Raw genomic sequence first — 16,430 nt, forward strand, 5'->3', positions numbered from 1 at the left:
CATCTATTCTTTTTGTTAGAAAGCTCCCTGGCATGGTTTTAACCTGCACTCCCAGAGAATGCCTTTTAAAGACACTGGTTACCAGGGTCTATTCCCTTAGACAATCTGGTATTAGCAGCCCTGCCTTCTAGAAGTGGACAGAAGAGAGATTTTGGTGTGTGAATTCACGGCAGGTCAAGCCACTAGGTGTTAAGGCTGGAAAATAGTTCTTGGATGCTTCCTTTTAGGAACAGAGGGATGCTGCTGTGCTCAGGTTTGGGGCTGTTAGCAGAACTTGAAAACATACCAGACTGAGAGCCCTAAAAGCACACACTGTTTCTGCCTACAGCACAGCTAAAACGTGTCTAGCTGTAATACGAACTTTCTTCTGTTCTTCTGCCAGTTCAGTTCCGCCCCAAACTGGATAGGACACTTCTGGGGCTGAGGGGAATGTGCTTTTTATTGAATAGGGTCTTTGTTATTGTAAAGCTTCTGAGACAACATTACAACACTACCTTTTGGATCCTGTGCTGACGACTTACTGTTTGTACCAGATATTGTCTTGATATCATAGTGGCTCAAGTCATTTATGTGGACAAGAGGTTTATCATGGGTACTGACATTTGAAGCTTTCCCATAGCAGTCTGCCAGTAGGCCTCAGAGGCAACCTGGAGGGCTGCTTCCAGGCTATCTAGCTTGTTCCAGCCTACATGGTCAGTTCCTTCTTCCTTCCCTCCAAGGAGACTGCCAGTAAAGTTTGCTGTAAAGCATAATATTCTTCATGGTGTGGGGGAAGCAAGTCAGGTCTCTTGGAGTTGAGGGAAACATGCTTGTTATTAAAGCAGATCAGAGAGGTTTTTCTTCATTGTTTCAAGCTTATATTTGATAACCCACTCTGCCTTAGAAGAGACGTGTCTGGTTTCTAGTCCAGTCACCTAAGCAGCCATGAACGGGACATGAGAAAGCTTCCTCAGATAACCAGAATATTTTAAGTCCTGCAGAAAATATTTTCTGCTTTAGACACACCATGTCCAAAACAGTGTGCTTTAATTTTTATTTTTCCCTTCAAATACAAGTTTCTCTGTATTGCTGGTATCTTTCCATTATTTCTTTGAAATTGTATTTTACCAACTGATTCTTAAATCAGAAATAAAGGATGTGATGTCACCATGGCCAAACCTGAATTGCAAAAAATACAGTCATTTGATTTACAGTCAAGGTTGCAATAGTTTAATAAAAATTATTTCCATTGGAAAATGATGTGTTGAGAAACTACATTTTCGTGAATTTCTAATGATTTAAGTTAGCATTCAAAACTTTTTTGTCTCAAGTTTATTTCCCAGAATCTTTGTTTGGTAAAAATTTGAGTCTACATTACCAAATTCAGATTTTATTTCATGTTTTAAATTTATTTTTATTGTTTAGTTATATATTACATGAGATGTTAATAATTTATAACATTTATTATATTACAGTTCCAATTTTCACTTTTCATTTTTAAAATTGGCCAGGCCAGCTGCTACTTGGACACACGTTGCATTTTTTTTCTCTATATATATATATAAAGCACCTATCACCGTATTAATAAACACTCTGGAACCACTCTTATGGCAAGGGTAAGAACAGGAGTTGTCATTAGTACCTTAGCACTTTTGTTTCCAGTGAGTTAAAAAAAAAAAAAAAAAAAAAAAAGGCACAAGACTTTGTTTTATCTAGTTTTCTAGGTCAAACTGTCCCATTTGTATTGTAGTGAAACAGTTTGACACGTTAACACTGTGAGATAAAGAAAAAAACAAGGTGATCGCTTAGCATGTCATTAGAGATCTAGGCATTTTCAGTTCCCTCATGTTAGCTGGAGTCTTTTTCTTGACCCTGAAAACCTCTGATCCTCCAATTAATAAGACAAGTGCTCATTTTCTTTTCTAGATCATCACCTGCTTCTGTTGTGGAACAGTTTGATGTGTTGACACTTTGAAATAGAAAATAAGATGAGATGAGTAATCTGCACTAAGTAGCAGCTGCTAATGTAAAAACAACAGGATGGTTAAAAGTTGGATGTCATAATGTGTCACAACATGACCTGCTCTGTTATGCAGTACATGCTACTGTTATTGACATGAGATGTAAAATGTGAAAGCAGTAAAAGTAGTGTAAAATAAAAATATCTCTTAAATGGTTTTAAAATATTTTTCCTGATTTTTTTTCTTAGTCATTCTAATTCAAAATGAAAGAAACCTTTGCTCTCCTTCCCAATCTCCTACTGCCCTAAGAAGACAACTGGCCTCTTACTGTTGAACTAGTCAGCTAATATCACCAGAAACATAATACTGCCCCCAGCAGAAACTGGGGCAATTCAGTTGGCCAGACATTTCTGGCTAGATTCCATTTCAGACCCCAGATAACACAAGACTGAAGTAGCAGAACAATACCTTATTGCCATCATTCACCACTACCCAGCTCTAACAAATGTAAATGCTTGAGTCCATAAATTGTAGAAATGACCCTTGAGAATCTCAAGACTTCTTATTCAGCCATCTTTTAATCCATAGGAGTGTCTGGAATCTGTGGAAGGAAAGCTATTGGTAGAAGCCATTACTAAGTTAAGGAATACCTATATGTTAATAAGTCTCTTAGTCAAATGAGGGGAAAATGCTTACGGGAAAGGGTGGCAGTTTTATTTGGGTGAATTATAACCTCAATAAGAAGAAAGTGATTATCTACAAAAAAAAAAAAAAGAGCACTCATTAACCAAGAAAGTTATGTCTTTAAAAACAGAAGATACAGGGACAAATGAAAATTGCTGGAGGTTAAGCTAAATTGGCCTGTGGAAACGAAATTAAACAATAGTGTAATGACTGAAATGAGAACAAGGAAAGAGGAAATGTGCTACCATTCTGAGAATGGCATAGAGATCAAGGATAACACGTATTAGGTCCAAAAGTGTGTGATCTTTTTTTTTTTCTGCCAGCATTTACTAATGATGATGTCAACTATGAGGACAAGGGTTAAGAGAAATGAAGGTATGGAAATGAAATATAAATGAAATATCCTAGTTGTTCAGTAGGTTATTGTGCTCAGATTGGGATAATATTGGTCTTCATCCCAAAATTCCAAATTAAAATTGCAGGAATTATAGTAAAGTTCTTTAATAAATTTTTTGAAGTTGCGTGTGGTGTAATTTGACAGAATTAGCAGAGGCACTGTCAACACTTAAAAGGGAAAAGAAAAAACAAGTCCTGGCAATTGTAGACCAGTTAATACATGTATTTATTTTGAGTCTTTGGAGTTAATTTGGAAGGAAAATACTTAAAGCATCCATTAACAGTGTATTGAAGTACAGCTTTCACCCAAATAAGATCATGCAAGAATTCTTCTTTGATGTAATTGTTTATTTAGACATGGAAATTTGTTATATATAAGCTAACACAGAAGTAAAGCTAAAGTAGTGCCACATGAAAAATTATTAATTAAAAAAAAAATAGAAAGTAAGTTGTTATTTTACAAGCAAGCATAGGTTTAATATGCTGCTATTAACTGAGTACACCTAGCATCTCTTGTTTGGAAGGATGGACAGGTTCAGCTCTTGTCCATCTGCAAAATATCATACACCCATGAAGGAGATGAGGGATTAGTCAAAAGCAATAAGGAACTAGTTAGCAGGAAGGCAAGAACAAACAGCTTTGAAAAGAGAAATATTAAGGTCCAAGGACTGATTTAGTGGAATTTCTATCCAGTTTCTCTGGCTGGTGATGAACCTGTTTTCTTCAACGTTCTCATTAAGAACATTTGGCATAAAGAACAACAGCATACAAACAAAATAGCTGTTTGCCACAGAACTGGGAGGTATTATTATTTATATTGTTAATACAAAATAAGTTCAAGCTGTCTTGCTGAATGATTGGAATGGCCTCAAGTACATGAGAGAAAAAAAAAAAAAGAAAAAAAAAAAGTGTGGTGAAATTCAGTGGTACCAGGAGTTTTTACTGTTAGCTGGGTAATAGCAGTGGACAGGTGAATAGACAAATACAGGAGGCTGACTGTGAGCAAAAGGAATGCAAGAACGTGCCGGGGAAGATGTTTTCACTGGAGTTAGCAAGTACTGCTAGCACAGCACAGATGGGTTTGGGTTGATTGATCAGGGGAATGGAAAGCCTACTTGCTGAGACATAACAGAAAGAATTATATTTAGCCTACACAAAGAAGGAAATGTATATGCTCTGTAAATATATACAGGTGCAATATATATGCTTGATAAATGCATAAGAAAAAAAGTAAGAAGATGAAGCTATTAAGCTTTGTTATTCACATTCATTGAATGTTTTTTCTTTCTGTTGTGTGCAGAAAGGCATTATGAAAGTCATCTCTTACCCATAGGGAACCTGACAGCATAGGATGCTGTATTCCTACCTCTTTCTATTTAGAGTAGAGTTGAGGATGTTCATGTTTGCCCTAGTGGAGATAGGAACAGATAAAAAGTGTTTTCCTTTGCTTTAGTTTTGAATTTTTCCCACCAGTGGGTTAAGAAAGCATGTAGCATTGTTCCTTTAAATATTTTGAAGCACAGGCAAATGTATTTCAAAAAAAGAGATTTTCTCATTCAAGATCTGGCTTTGCTAAGTCTGATATGGAGCAATTAGCTTTTAAATTTTATTTAATTGAGAAAATTAATTTTTTCTACAAGAAACTGCTAAAATGAAACATAAGAGAAGTGTAGAAACAAGAATTTTCTTTTTCACTAGATTAGGTTGGGAGACAGAAGAGGAAAGGATCTAACCACATTAAACCAAATATGAAAGCATTAGAATTGTTGGGCAAAACAAAATTGTGAGAAAGAGACTATATCCCAGTTATCAGAATACCCTTTCAGGGTTAAACAGAAACTTCATTGAGGGTGGCCCATATGCCAAAGCAGTGACTGACCTCTCTGCTAGATGTGCTTTCTAGGGAAAGCCTCCACCAGAGGAATCTAAGTGTAATTCTTTTTGTTTTTCTTCTTTCTCTCCCCTAGTTTCCAAAAAAAAATTTAATCAAAACTGATACATTTCTGTGAGAACTTCTGATTTCCACATCGTGACATTTTCTAAAGGAATAATATTTTGTTAAAAAGTTCCCAAATAGTTATTGTTATTACTAGAGGTGAGCTCATGTAGGACTTTTGCCACGTGCGCTGTGGATGGATTTCAATGTATATTATAGGAGTCTTCCAAATATTTTATAGTAATCCAGGCACCATTATTTTAGTTATTAGTTTAACTTCATTATGGATGTTGTTCTGCTTTCCTCCTCCTTGTGAAGGAAGACATCTTTGTTTTGTGAGGATATTTGAGTCATCTATTTATGTTTACCACTCTTCAGGCCTGCGAATAAGCCATTTTTTGCATAGCTGCATATCATACACAAAAGTTTCTGCACTGGAATTCTTGTTGCTCTCATGTTGCTCCCTAGTATCAACCTACTACATGCTTTTCAGGAGGTTACCAAATGCCTTCATTTCTTCCCTTTAGTTGTAGATGTTTCCTGGTGTTTGTTTTTTGTTTGTTTGTTTGTTTGTTTTTCACTGTTGGTTTGGTTTGGGTTTTTGTTTTGTTTTTTAAACCCAAGCAACATGATTCTGCTGTTACATTTACTGGTGTAAATTAGACTCAAACCTAGTCAAATCAATGCAACTTTGTTTGCTGAAAACTGACACAAATAAGAGTCTCCAGACCCAAGTGCCTTCTGACTTTTGTCCTGAAAAGTGAGTGGCACGTTAGGTGTATTTTTTATGATAGTTCTCCAAAGAGACCAGCCGTTAATCTCCCCATGAGTAGGTGTGTCAGCTGCACACATTTCCTTTCAGTCTACCATTTCAATCACACTTCACAGTACACTGAAAATTGGCAAGGATGTTAATTATTGGCCTCTAGAACAAACCACCTACTTTGATTCAAGCGTGTTTTCCAATTTTTAAGAATGTTGTTTCACCTTCAGTACAGTATAATTATAGAAAATAGCTTGGTTTGGCTGACATTCTTGTGTTCTGTGCGTTCTGCTTGCAAGGCAGCAAGCAGCACCAGGCAAGCGGCTCACCTGCAGAGGATTTTAACCTCTTGATGGCAGGAGTTAGGGCTTGCCAGCATCCAGTACATTGTTTTCAGTATCTGAAGCTCTATACCACTGTCACTTGGAGGTTAAACATTAACGCTTTCTGCTTTTCAAGCTGTAGGAATGCTCCATAGAGTTAGAAAGTTGGTTTTTATTCTCCAAGAAATTCCTGTTAACGTTTTATGAATGTCTGTTACAGGAACAGCTGCAGCAGTGGGTTTTGTACCCCAATAATGCAAAACCCTGGGTAATGCATGAATGACCCACTGAGCAGCACAGCGCAGAGACTGGTTGTGTGGCTGCATTTGTGCAGGGCTGTGTTTGATAAAATTTGCCAGGAGTCAGCCATGTATCCAGGACATGATTAATCAACCAGCAGGATAAATTGCCCATAGATGACTGGGAGTTGACAGTAAACAGTAAAACACCTGCCTTGAAGACATATAGTCTTAATAGATGTGCAGGAAACAACAAGTGCGAGTCCTGTTTTAGGAGAGGGATTTTGAGGTATACAAACAGAGTTGTTCGTGATTATACAGTGAGCCTGGCAGAGCTCAGAGCTGAACTCTGTGCCATTCCCTTCATGTGTTCATCGCTCATGTAACAAGTCTTCAATTTACTGAGAAACTGTTCCACAACACTGTCCTGAGGAGTTGGCAGAATTCACCATCAGCATTTCTCACACACGTACGACTTGGTTTGGGGCTCTACAATTTGTACAATTAATAACTTACACCATGCATTAAAAACATTGGAAACCAGCCATATGCTCAGGCTCATGTGTCAAAGAATTGTTGGGCAAGTCCCGTCTTATTTGTTGTTACAACAATTAATCATCCACTGATTATAAGATAATTTATATGGTATCTGGGCCCTCAAGGGAGTTCTGCAGTGCTATTGAAATTGGACATTTTAAAATTAATGTTGATTAAACTGTAAGGTAACATTAAATATGCATGAGTACTTATTTATCCTACTTCCTCTTTAACCGTAGTGCCATGTCGAGGCTGGCTACCTTCCTGACCTTACAAGCCACACAGGCAATTTCCATAATGGTTATGAGTCACAAGCCGTTCACAGCACAGTGTGAATAAACAAAGGGAGGGGGAACATCCGGGATGGTGCACAGGTGGGAGATGACAGTGGTTCCTTAGGGGTTCCTCACCCCACTAGGAACCAGGTCCTGGATGAGAGGGCCGCCACTGCTGGTCTCAGCAGTCCTAGCTGGGAGCATCAGGTGGCGCCCGGTACAGGAGCTGCAATGCGTGAGAGCCACGTGCAGAGCAAGAGTTGCACATCAGTTGTTGATGGCTGAGTGCTTTGCTCCACTCTCTGCAAAGTATGTTGGTCAACACAATTTTGCACTAGGAACATTATATAAATATGAAAAGTGCTGATAAACATGTGACTGAACTGAATATAGCTAACCTTAACCATTCAAAAAGTTTACTATATATGCAAGGGAAAACCATTCAAAACATGATCCTGTCAGGAAAAAGAACAAGAAACAATTTCAATGCTACAAGAAGAAAGGAATTTTTCATAAAAATTACATAGCCAACGTTAGAGAATAGTATAACATAATACATGTATTACAATAAAGCATGGCTGAAATGAATGCACAAAGGATTTTTATGTTTTCAAAGCAACATGGGTATTCTGAAGAAAGTGTTTATCATTTGTTTATTATTTTTCAGGCAGAATTGATAGCCTTGCAACAGGAAAAAGAGGCGGCTCTTCAACAGTGCAAAAAATTAGAAGAAGAAATGCAGAGATTGCATGTATACTACAGGTAAAATAATTAATACTCATATAAATCAGTGACTCATAGGGGAAATTTTCTGTGTGATGTCTGACTCTAAGTGAGGAAATAGCCTTATCAAATAGGTATTTGTTGGAAATGTGAATGCATCAATGAATCAAGGCTGCATTTCTGCTTTACTGCTCACCAGCCATCTCTTTGAAATAGAAGTCCATTTCTTGTAGCCTAAATATTCTTTAACTTTTTTTCTAAGGGAAGGGGAAAGTTGCTGGCAGTTAACTCTCATAAGAATGAAATATCTGTGTAATAGTGATGCATTCACTTCAAAAAATGAGGAGAAAAGAACCAGTGGGTATAAATGCTTATTTCTTCCCTGGTTGTTTGCACATATGCAACCTTATCAACATAGATTTTAAAATAATCTGTAATTTTAAAACACTGTTTTCTAACTCCCAACTTAATGGACGTGTTTTAATTCCTTACATTCTGTAGTAGTATGTAGAACAACAGAAAGAGCCATTCTCTCATTAATTTAGATGGCTGCACTGAACATTTGCATGGATCAGTGGATGGTAGTCCCTAAGGAAAAGCTCTGTGTGGTCCAGTGAAGGAGTTAGGTTGTTTTATGGAGTGATGTTGGGTTACAGCTCTCATTTCATCCTGACCTCCTGTGTGAGAGGGGGTACAGAGCTGCCAGCAGGTCAGAGGCAAGAGAATTGGCATCAACACAGCAGAAAATTGTGAATCTGAAGGCTGAATGTCTGTGATGAGGGATGTGGGCTGCAGAGGTAAATAATAAATGTAGTGTGAATATTATGTTCATGGGAAATAAAGGTAACTAGTTAGTTATGACTAAAAAACATTTGCAGTTGCAGAACTGTGTGTGTTTTCAGTGTTCCAGCATTTACAAGTGGAAAATACTCATATTTCTAGAGGTTTTTAGAGTTTCCCCTTCTCATTAAGTTTATTAAAACCTTGGAGGGAAGTCTCAAAAACAACTTCTGTTCCTAAATCTCATAGGCATTTCTTTAAAACCTGTTAATAGTGAATAGAAACCCCAAGCAATTTGTGATTATTGCTTTTAATGAATTTGGTCAGCATTTAGTGTGTGCGCAAATTATGGTATGATTTACCAAGATAGAAAGAATTTATTATAGTATCCTTATTGCTCACTTAAATGGGATTTGTAGAATAATTTAAAAACAGAAATGCAATTTTTATATTGATATTTCAGAAATTCAAACTTACTTGTGTTGGTCTGCATGTTGTAGGAGATTTGTCATTGACTTCTGAGTTGTTAATACAGTGTGTCAGGTTTGCTCTAACATATAATATTTAACACGAGTAGTAGAGAGCAGCTGCAGTTAACTCTAGTATGTACTTTAAATCTCAGAATATAATAATGACTTGTTCGAATCACCATTGCAATGTAGCACACTATTAATTTATGGCTCTTACTTTGAACAGGGAAAAATTTCATTATAAGTTTGATTATGGTGTTTTATAAGACTTACTCATAAGGTGTGAAAATTGTCATCTGAATAACCTGTGGGTCAAGAACTTTTTATTACTACTAAGTTATGCCAGTTACATGGTAATTCAGAACACTGAAAATGATTTTATCTCTTATGTCACTGTCCTTAAAGGATGCTTCTTTCTAATGCATCCTAAAGTGGATGTAACTCACAGAGTCCTTGAGTAGCTGAGGTTGGCAGGGACCTCTAGAAGTCATATGGGCCAACCCTGCTCAAGCAGGGCCACCTAGAGCAGTTGCCCAGGCCCTTGTCCAGACAGTATTTGAATTATCTTCATGGTAAGACTCCACAAGCTCTCTGTTTAAGATACACTGTCTACATGTGCAAGCACACTGTTTGGAAAGCCACCTAGAGTTGAATCTGGTGAGTAATGTGAAAGGGAACAAGAAAGACACCTGTAAGTACTTAAGTAGTGATGTTTGAAGTCTTAGGTCTATCTTTTGCTTTGGCTAGAAATGAATTACAAAGATTCTTAGAAACATCTTAACATTTCAGTTGCAGTTTCACATATGGTGCATGAACATCTGCAGCCTCTGTCATCCAGTAGTCTGGCATTACTCTGAATGCATACCAAATGAAGTAGATGAAGAAAAGAGTGTATGGCATGTGTGTGTAAAACATTAGGGAACTATATCAGACCGAGTGTGAGATGACGACAATAATCATAAATGACAAAACAATGCATTTTCTCAGGCCAACTAACTGACCAAAAACTTATTTTCTGTTTTATATGTGGAGCCTATTTAAGAATTACTTGTGTAGATGTCTACTAGGTCTTTTTATTTTCTTTTACTGATTGTAGGTATAACATTAAGTACTGAGAGTATTTTTCAGGGAGCCTGTTTTGGACTGAGGTGGAAGTTTGATGCTTTGATCCAAGTGAATTGGCAAGACGCTTTGCTCTTTAAGACAACCTTACCTTGGAGTTATTTCTCTTTTGGACTTTAGTGCTCCCCAGGAATCATAATATGGGCCTTCACACATGTTCCGCTCCTCATCTGAACCACAGGACTGCAGTGAGATATCTTATTACACAGACTGCACATTTACTTCACCTACTGTTCCCTCTCTCTTTTACCAAATTCTCCCACTTTCTGTCATCTCTGTGGTGCCTTGCCCACTATGACAGCAGCTTGGGAATTTTGGCACCATTTGGTGCCTTCTCCTGGTTCTCCTCTTAGGTATTCCTTGGCCTTAAAAAAGTATTTTCTCCTACTTCTCATTTGTTTCCTTGTTTGGACCAAGACTTCCACATCATCCTTTAACCTAGAAGAAACAAATTTAAGAAAAAAATACTAGAGGCTAATGTTAAAATGTACAATAGATACCTGAAGCTGTGCCTACATGCACAGCAACATTTTAGGGGTTTGAGCATAAATGTAACAACTATCAGCATATGTTAACTTTTGAAGGCTTACCTGTGCAAACAGTAACACTAAAATGTGTATCTTTATACAGCTCTGTCTTTCATGAATATTAGTATAAGCCAGAAAAGGCTGAATATCTTTAATATCTTTTCATTATACAAAATCAGGGAAGAGATATTTAGTTCCAGATTATCTGTATGTGTGAACATGCAACTGTATATATACACAGACATGCTCAAAGGAAGGAAACAAGTACAAAAAATCCTTCTTTTTTTTTTTTTTTTTTTTTTTTTTTTTTCCCCTCAAGGAAGATGATCCCTGGTATCTAGACACTGCATACATTTTTAGGCCCCCAGTACAACAAAGCTATATAAATTAGTTTAAATTCTACAGCGGACAGATGGTATGGTCAGGGGGCTGCAACATTTGCCCTGTAAAAAGAGACTGAGAGTACTGCTTCTGAGCATAAGCCTGGAAAAAAAAAAATATATATATATATATATATATATATATATATATATATATATATATTTCTTAGGCAGCTTCAGAGAACCTAATAGAAGCCTGCCTGTATCTATGAGGAGGTTGTCAGGATGGATGGACTCTTCAGAGTGCTGCATGGCAAGAGGGTGAGAGACAACAGACTTGAATTGGAACAAGACAGTTCCAGGCTTCAAGACCAGGTTGGGTGGGGCTTTGGGCCATCTGGTGGGAGGTGTCCCTGCCCAGATCTGGAGGATTGGATCTAGATGGTCTTTTAAGGTCCCTTCCAACCCAAACCATTCTGTGATTCTATCTGTGGTTCTATGGTAAGGAAAAACTTTCTCAACACAAGGGATGTTCAGCAAAAGACCAGGTTGTCCAGAGAGGTTTTGCTGTCTCCATCCTTTGAGATTTCCATTGATAAAGTTAATAAAGTCCAGAGTAACCCAGTTTTTTGAAGCAGAAAGTGACTCCTAGCTGGAACAAGAGTTTCATGGAAGACAGGAACATCCAAACCAAAATTAAAATGAACTTTGTGCAATAAAAGATTGATTTGCACATGAATTTTGACTTTCTTAAAAGATGGTACATCTCAGAAATAATCTGTCTCTTTTTAAAGGGAAAAAGAAGTAAAAATGAGGAAAAAGTGAAAAGGAAGAGAAATCTAAGTCAGACACAGAAGGGAGAGGAAGTTGGCTCAGAATAAAGTTGGGCAAGTTCTCTGCTTCTGTTTATTCTTTTTTTATTGTTCCTGTGTCATGTCTCAAAAGGAAAATTGGATTTTCTGTAGAGTGACATCAAAATGCATATCAGAAATGAAAATTTGCATAACAGTTAGGAACAGTATAGAGTTTCTAGCTTACGAGGAAAATTGTTTCACCGCAATGCTCTTTAAGCTAGGGATTAATGCAAATCATAGATCAATGACTGAGGAAGGCTATATCCAAATAATCAGTTTTGAACTATGAAGGAGTGTTAATCCCACTACCACTTTCTCACATACTTCTGTTGTTTGAATGTTGTCATATGTTTTTAATCTTTTCAGTTATATGGTCTGTCCATTTTTATAATCAGTTTCCTTGTATTTCAACAGAAAAAACACATAAAAATGCTGACAGAGATATATGCTGTTGCATACTGATTATTTTTTCCACATATTAGATAAAACAGCACAGCTGTGTATGAGAAATGTATCTCTATACAGGGAAGTACATATATATTTTTCCAAATCAAAAAAAAAAAAAAAATCTATGAAAATCTCTAGCAACAGGAGTTTTCATAGGTAAATAATTTGAACAGAGTATAACTAGTACAGCAAAATGTACACCTCTAAGATGTCAACCCCCATTGTAATGAAAGATAAAAGAGCAAAATATAAATGTAGGGGTATCTACTTAAAAGTATGTTTTTTGTAGGTTTCATGTTGGTGTCAGAGGCAGTGAGACTCAGTTCATTAAACCTATTGTTTGCTGTACAAGATGTATAAGAAATATATATTTGTGTCAGTTTACACATCTTTGAATGAAACTGTTAAGAATAAGAATTGGTATGTTCAGCAGCAGGAGTTAATAAGGGTTGTAAGGTAAAATTTAGGGATGCATGTAGTAACTGTGAGTAGTTATTTCAATGATATATAAGAGCTTCCTTTGTGATTTAATCCGGTACTCTAAAAGCTATGTATTTGCCAAGTCTGATGTTCCCAGGGGAGGAAGGACAGTAAAAACTTTGCAAAAAATTTTTATCCAGAGGTTCTTCCAATTTGCAGTTGAAATGTATAAGATGCAGTTGAAACATATAAGATGCAGAAATAGCTACAGGCAAATGTACATTTACTTCAGTGAATTTCCTAATAAACAGACATTTAAAAAACCTTGCAACAATAAAATCAAAAAAATTATTTTTTACTCTCCTGATGCTGAGATTAAGTAAAGATCTGAAAGAAAGATCATAGTTAGTAGAGATGGAGTTTTAAGGGCAGATGCATGTCACAGTCTCAAGAGCTGTACATTGCAGAGTATTTAGGATCTGCAAGGTACACCCACCATGCAAGAAAAAGGTATCTTTACAACTATGTGACAATTTTCAATAATGAAGTAGAAGTCTAACTTCAGTGAGACCCCTTCTAATAGTAAGCACTATGATCTGAAATAAATATTTTTAGAAGCAGACATTCAGTCAACATGGGTAGCTTCTCCATCAGCATTGCAAACAGAATTGTTGCTCCCTAACCAGTTGTATCATTTTTAAAATTTATAAACTATTGAAAAGGTTTAATAAGTTTTTAATCTAAAAGCTTCTGATGCTGCTGATGATTCATTTAAAGTGGGATTCATGATTTATGTAGCATGAGCAAACAGTTGAAAAAACAATTGATTTTATGGAGATACATATATTTTTTTCCCACAAAGTCTGTTGTAAAATGATGTGCAGGTTGATATTTTTAACGATTGAAATTGATAGACTTGAAAGAGAAACGAATCAAGAGTTTTTTATGATTTCCTCAAATGAAAAACATATAAGCACAGGGACAAACTAAATTTTCATTTTAATTACAGAACTAAATCACCCTATAACAGGAGAAATAGATGAAGAAATGTGCTTTGCAAGGCAGTATTTGCACTTCTGGGAAAAAGAAAAAGGCTGTATTCTGTTCAAGCTCTGAATATAATGGTGCATGTTAATTTACGTGTTCTTTAGGTTCATGGCCAGTGTTATGGATTATAATACTTGAGTGATACCATTTCATCCCTGTTCCATGGGCCTGTAACAAGGATCCCTGTTCCAAGGATATGTTAACAGCATAATTCTTGCTGTTAGACTGTCCTCTTGTTCCAGTTGTAAGGACTATTATAAGCTATAGATTATTCTACGTAACATCAGTAGTCATCCTCTTATATTCTGCGTAGTTCACGGGGACAGTAGTGGCAAGTAAATCAGAATACAACTGCCTAAATATTTAGTCTACTGTTCTCTGACTGTCCCCTGCTCAAATATTTCAGCCTCTCTGATTTGCCACCTCTTTTTCAGATTTCTCCAGTCCAGATTTATCTCAGGGTGGCATGATGTGCAGCAGGAGATGGGGCTCCTTTAAGGTCCAGCTTCCCAGTCCGAATTAACTGGAACCCATTTACACTGGGATGACTGAGGCTGCAGCCATGAGTGCAGAGCAGTGATCTCAGTCCTTCCTTTGCAGCTAAAGCAAGATACCTTGAGCACTTGCCACTGCAGTTTACCTGAGAGAACTGATCTTTCCATTGCTGTTTTTTTTTCCTCACTTTTTCTTTTATGCCCATTGACTCATTTTCCTGCTCTTTTCATTCTGTCTGCACACTGTAATTCTGACACTGCTGTTGTTTCAGTATTAGTTGATTTAAACTTACCATAATGTGGCTAGTTATGGTCATTAAGAAGAATGACCAGACAATGTATGGTATCAGTGTAAACATACTGTTACTTTTGCAGAGCAATTCTGGGGAGATCAGGATAGAAGACAACAGCTGTGTTTTCAGTATTCTGTGTCCCTGCAGCGGTAACTTCTGTTTTATCCAAGACTTTCAGACACTAACATCAAATGTAAATCTTGAGCTAAGTAAATCTCCCACTTCTAAGCAAAGGAGAGATTCTCTTTTATATCAAACAGATGAGATGCTTGCATGTATTATACAGTTGGAGATAGTGCAATATGTCTTCTTGTGAAGGAACCTAACCCTCTACAGTGTTACACAGCCCAACATATAGAAAAAAAAAAAAAGGCTCTGTAAGGGGATACTAAGGTTTTTGTTAATCTTCTGTTACTCTGAAAAAAATCAGCTGTGACCTCAGCTATATTTCTTAGTTGATTCTCTACATATAAAGTCCCACTGATTTTTTTCTATGGAAGGTTTCAACATTAAAATAAAGTTTTAACCCCCACCCTTTTTGTTTATTTATTTAACCTAAATAAATATGCATTCTCCCAATTTATTGAACTGAGTGCTGAAATTGGTTGGGATTTAGAGCCTGCAGGTTCTAGTTCTCCTTCTGTTATCATGCCACTTTCCATTGAAGTTCTGCAGACCCAAAAGTATTGCTGTTTTAGATTGGTGGGGTCTTTCACACTTTGTAGATCTGCAAGCATTTTCCCACTGGTAAGCCCCTCTTTTTTTTCTTTCCTGCCTTGTATTTCTTGATATCCTTATGTATTTCACATTTTATTGAATTTATTATCCTCTTCCCCTTGCCCCATTCCTAGACTTCATGTTCTCTAGCCTGGAATTGATTGGTGTCTCCTTCTGCAGTTGCTTTACTTTCTCGCAATAATTGCCAGGGAGACTGACTTTATAAACCAGTGGATAGTGAGTTTTCTTGGGAGTGTGGCAGACCAGACTCTCATATGCAGTTAACACTTGACCATTTGCCCAGAAGAGGGATGGTAGAGAGAGGCTCCAGTATAGGTCATAGGCTTGGTGTTTACAGCACCTATTTGGCAGGCAATGAAAAGGCAGAGCAGTGTCTGAGCCTGTTTGGAGGGGGGATTTTTTGTTTGTTTGTTTGTTTTTGTTTGGTTTTTTGTTTGTTTTTGTTTTGTTTTGTTTTACCTCCCAATGGAATATCTTAGCCAGCAGTGGTCTCTGAGCTTCTTGTCTCTCATTCATTTAAAGACACACACACAACAAAACAGACACAAAAGTTTTTGAAAGTTTCTCTTTTTGTCCTGACGTGATTTCAGAGATTTTCCCATCATATTGGGGGAAAAAAAAAAAAAAAGTTGCAGCTTGGAAAAATAATTTCCTTCTGAGCTTTAGTGATTTATAAAAACTTAGAGGGAGAGGAAGCACTGAACTGTCAGAGATCCCAGCTGCCTGGTGGAACAAGCTAGCCTGCGCCATCCCTGTAACGAGCCCTGGGGTGGATGTAGCACACTCAGATTGCCTTGTGCTGCTGTTGACTCAGGCATGGATTGGTCTGACCTATATTCCATGAAATCTTTGTGCTTAATGTTTCCATGGGCTGGCTCTTGTCCTTCAGAGGTGCTTTGCCAATAGAAAACACTAAGCAGCAGGTCTGAGGAGGAATGTGGGCAGAGAGAACATGGACTGAAGTGATTAACATGCTCTGTGATGGGGTTTTAACTCGTACTATTCCATGGGCTATGTCTGTTACTGAGTGTGTTATGTTGGAAATCTTTCTCCAACTTTTAAAACTTGTTGTGGACCAACCTGTCCTTTGTTGTGCCAAAAA

The 16,430-nt window shown here is 37.1% G+C and overlaps 1 protein-coding gene across 5 annotated transcripts in view; it reads left to right on the top strand.

The window, feature by feature from the left end:
- MIPOL1 (mirror-image polydactyly 1) overlaps positions 1-16,430 on the top strand; it is a 195,920-nt gene that overhangs the window by 135,936 nt on the left and 43,554 nt on the right. For all 5 annotated transcript variants that reach the window (XM_082761244.1, XM_082761249.1, XM_082761245.1 and 2 more), the window contains one exon: positions 7,761-7,855. In XM_082761244.1, the coding sequence (XP_082617370.1) occupies positions 7,761-7,855 (95 nt within the window). The remainder of the gene's footprint in view (positions 1-7,760; positions 7,856-16,430) is intronic.

Source organism: Aythya marila (assembly GCF_965140915.1).
Source record: "Aythya marila genome assembly, chromosome: 5".
Classification (NCBI taxonomy): domain Eukaryota; kingdom Metazoa; phylum Chordata; class Aves; order Anseriformes; family Anatidae; genus Aythya; species Aythya marila.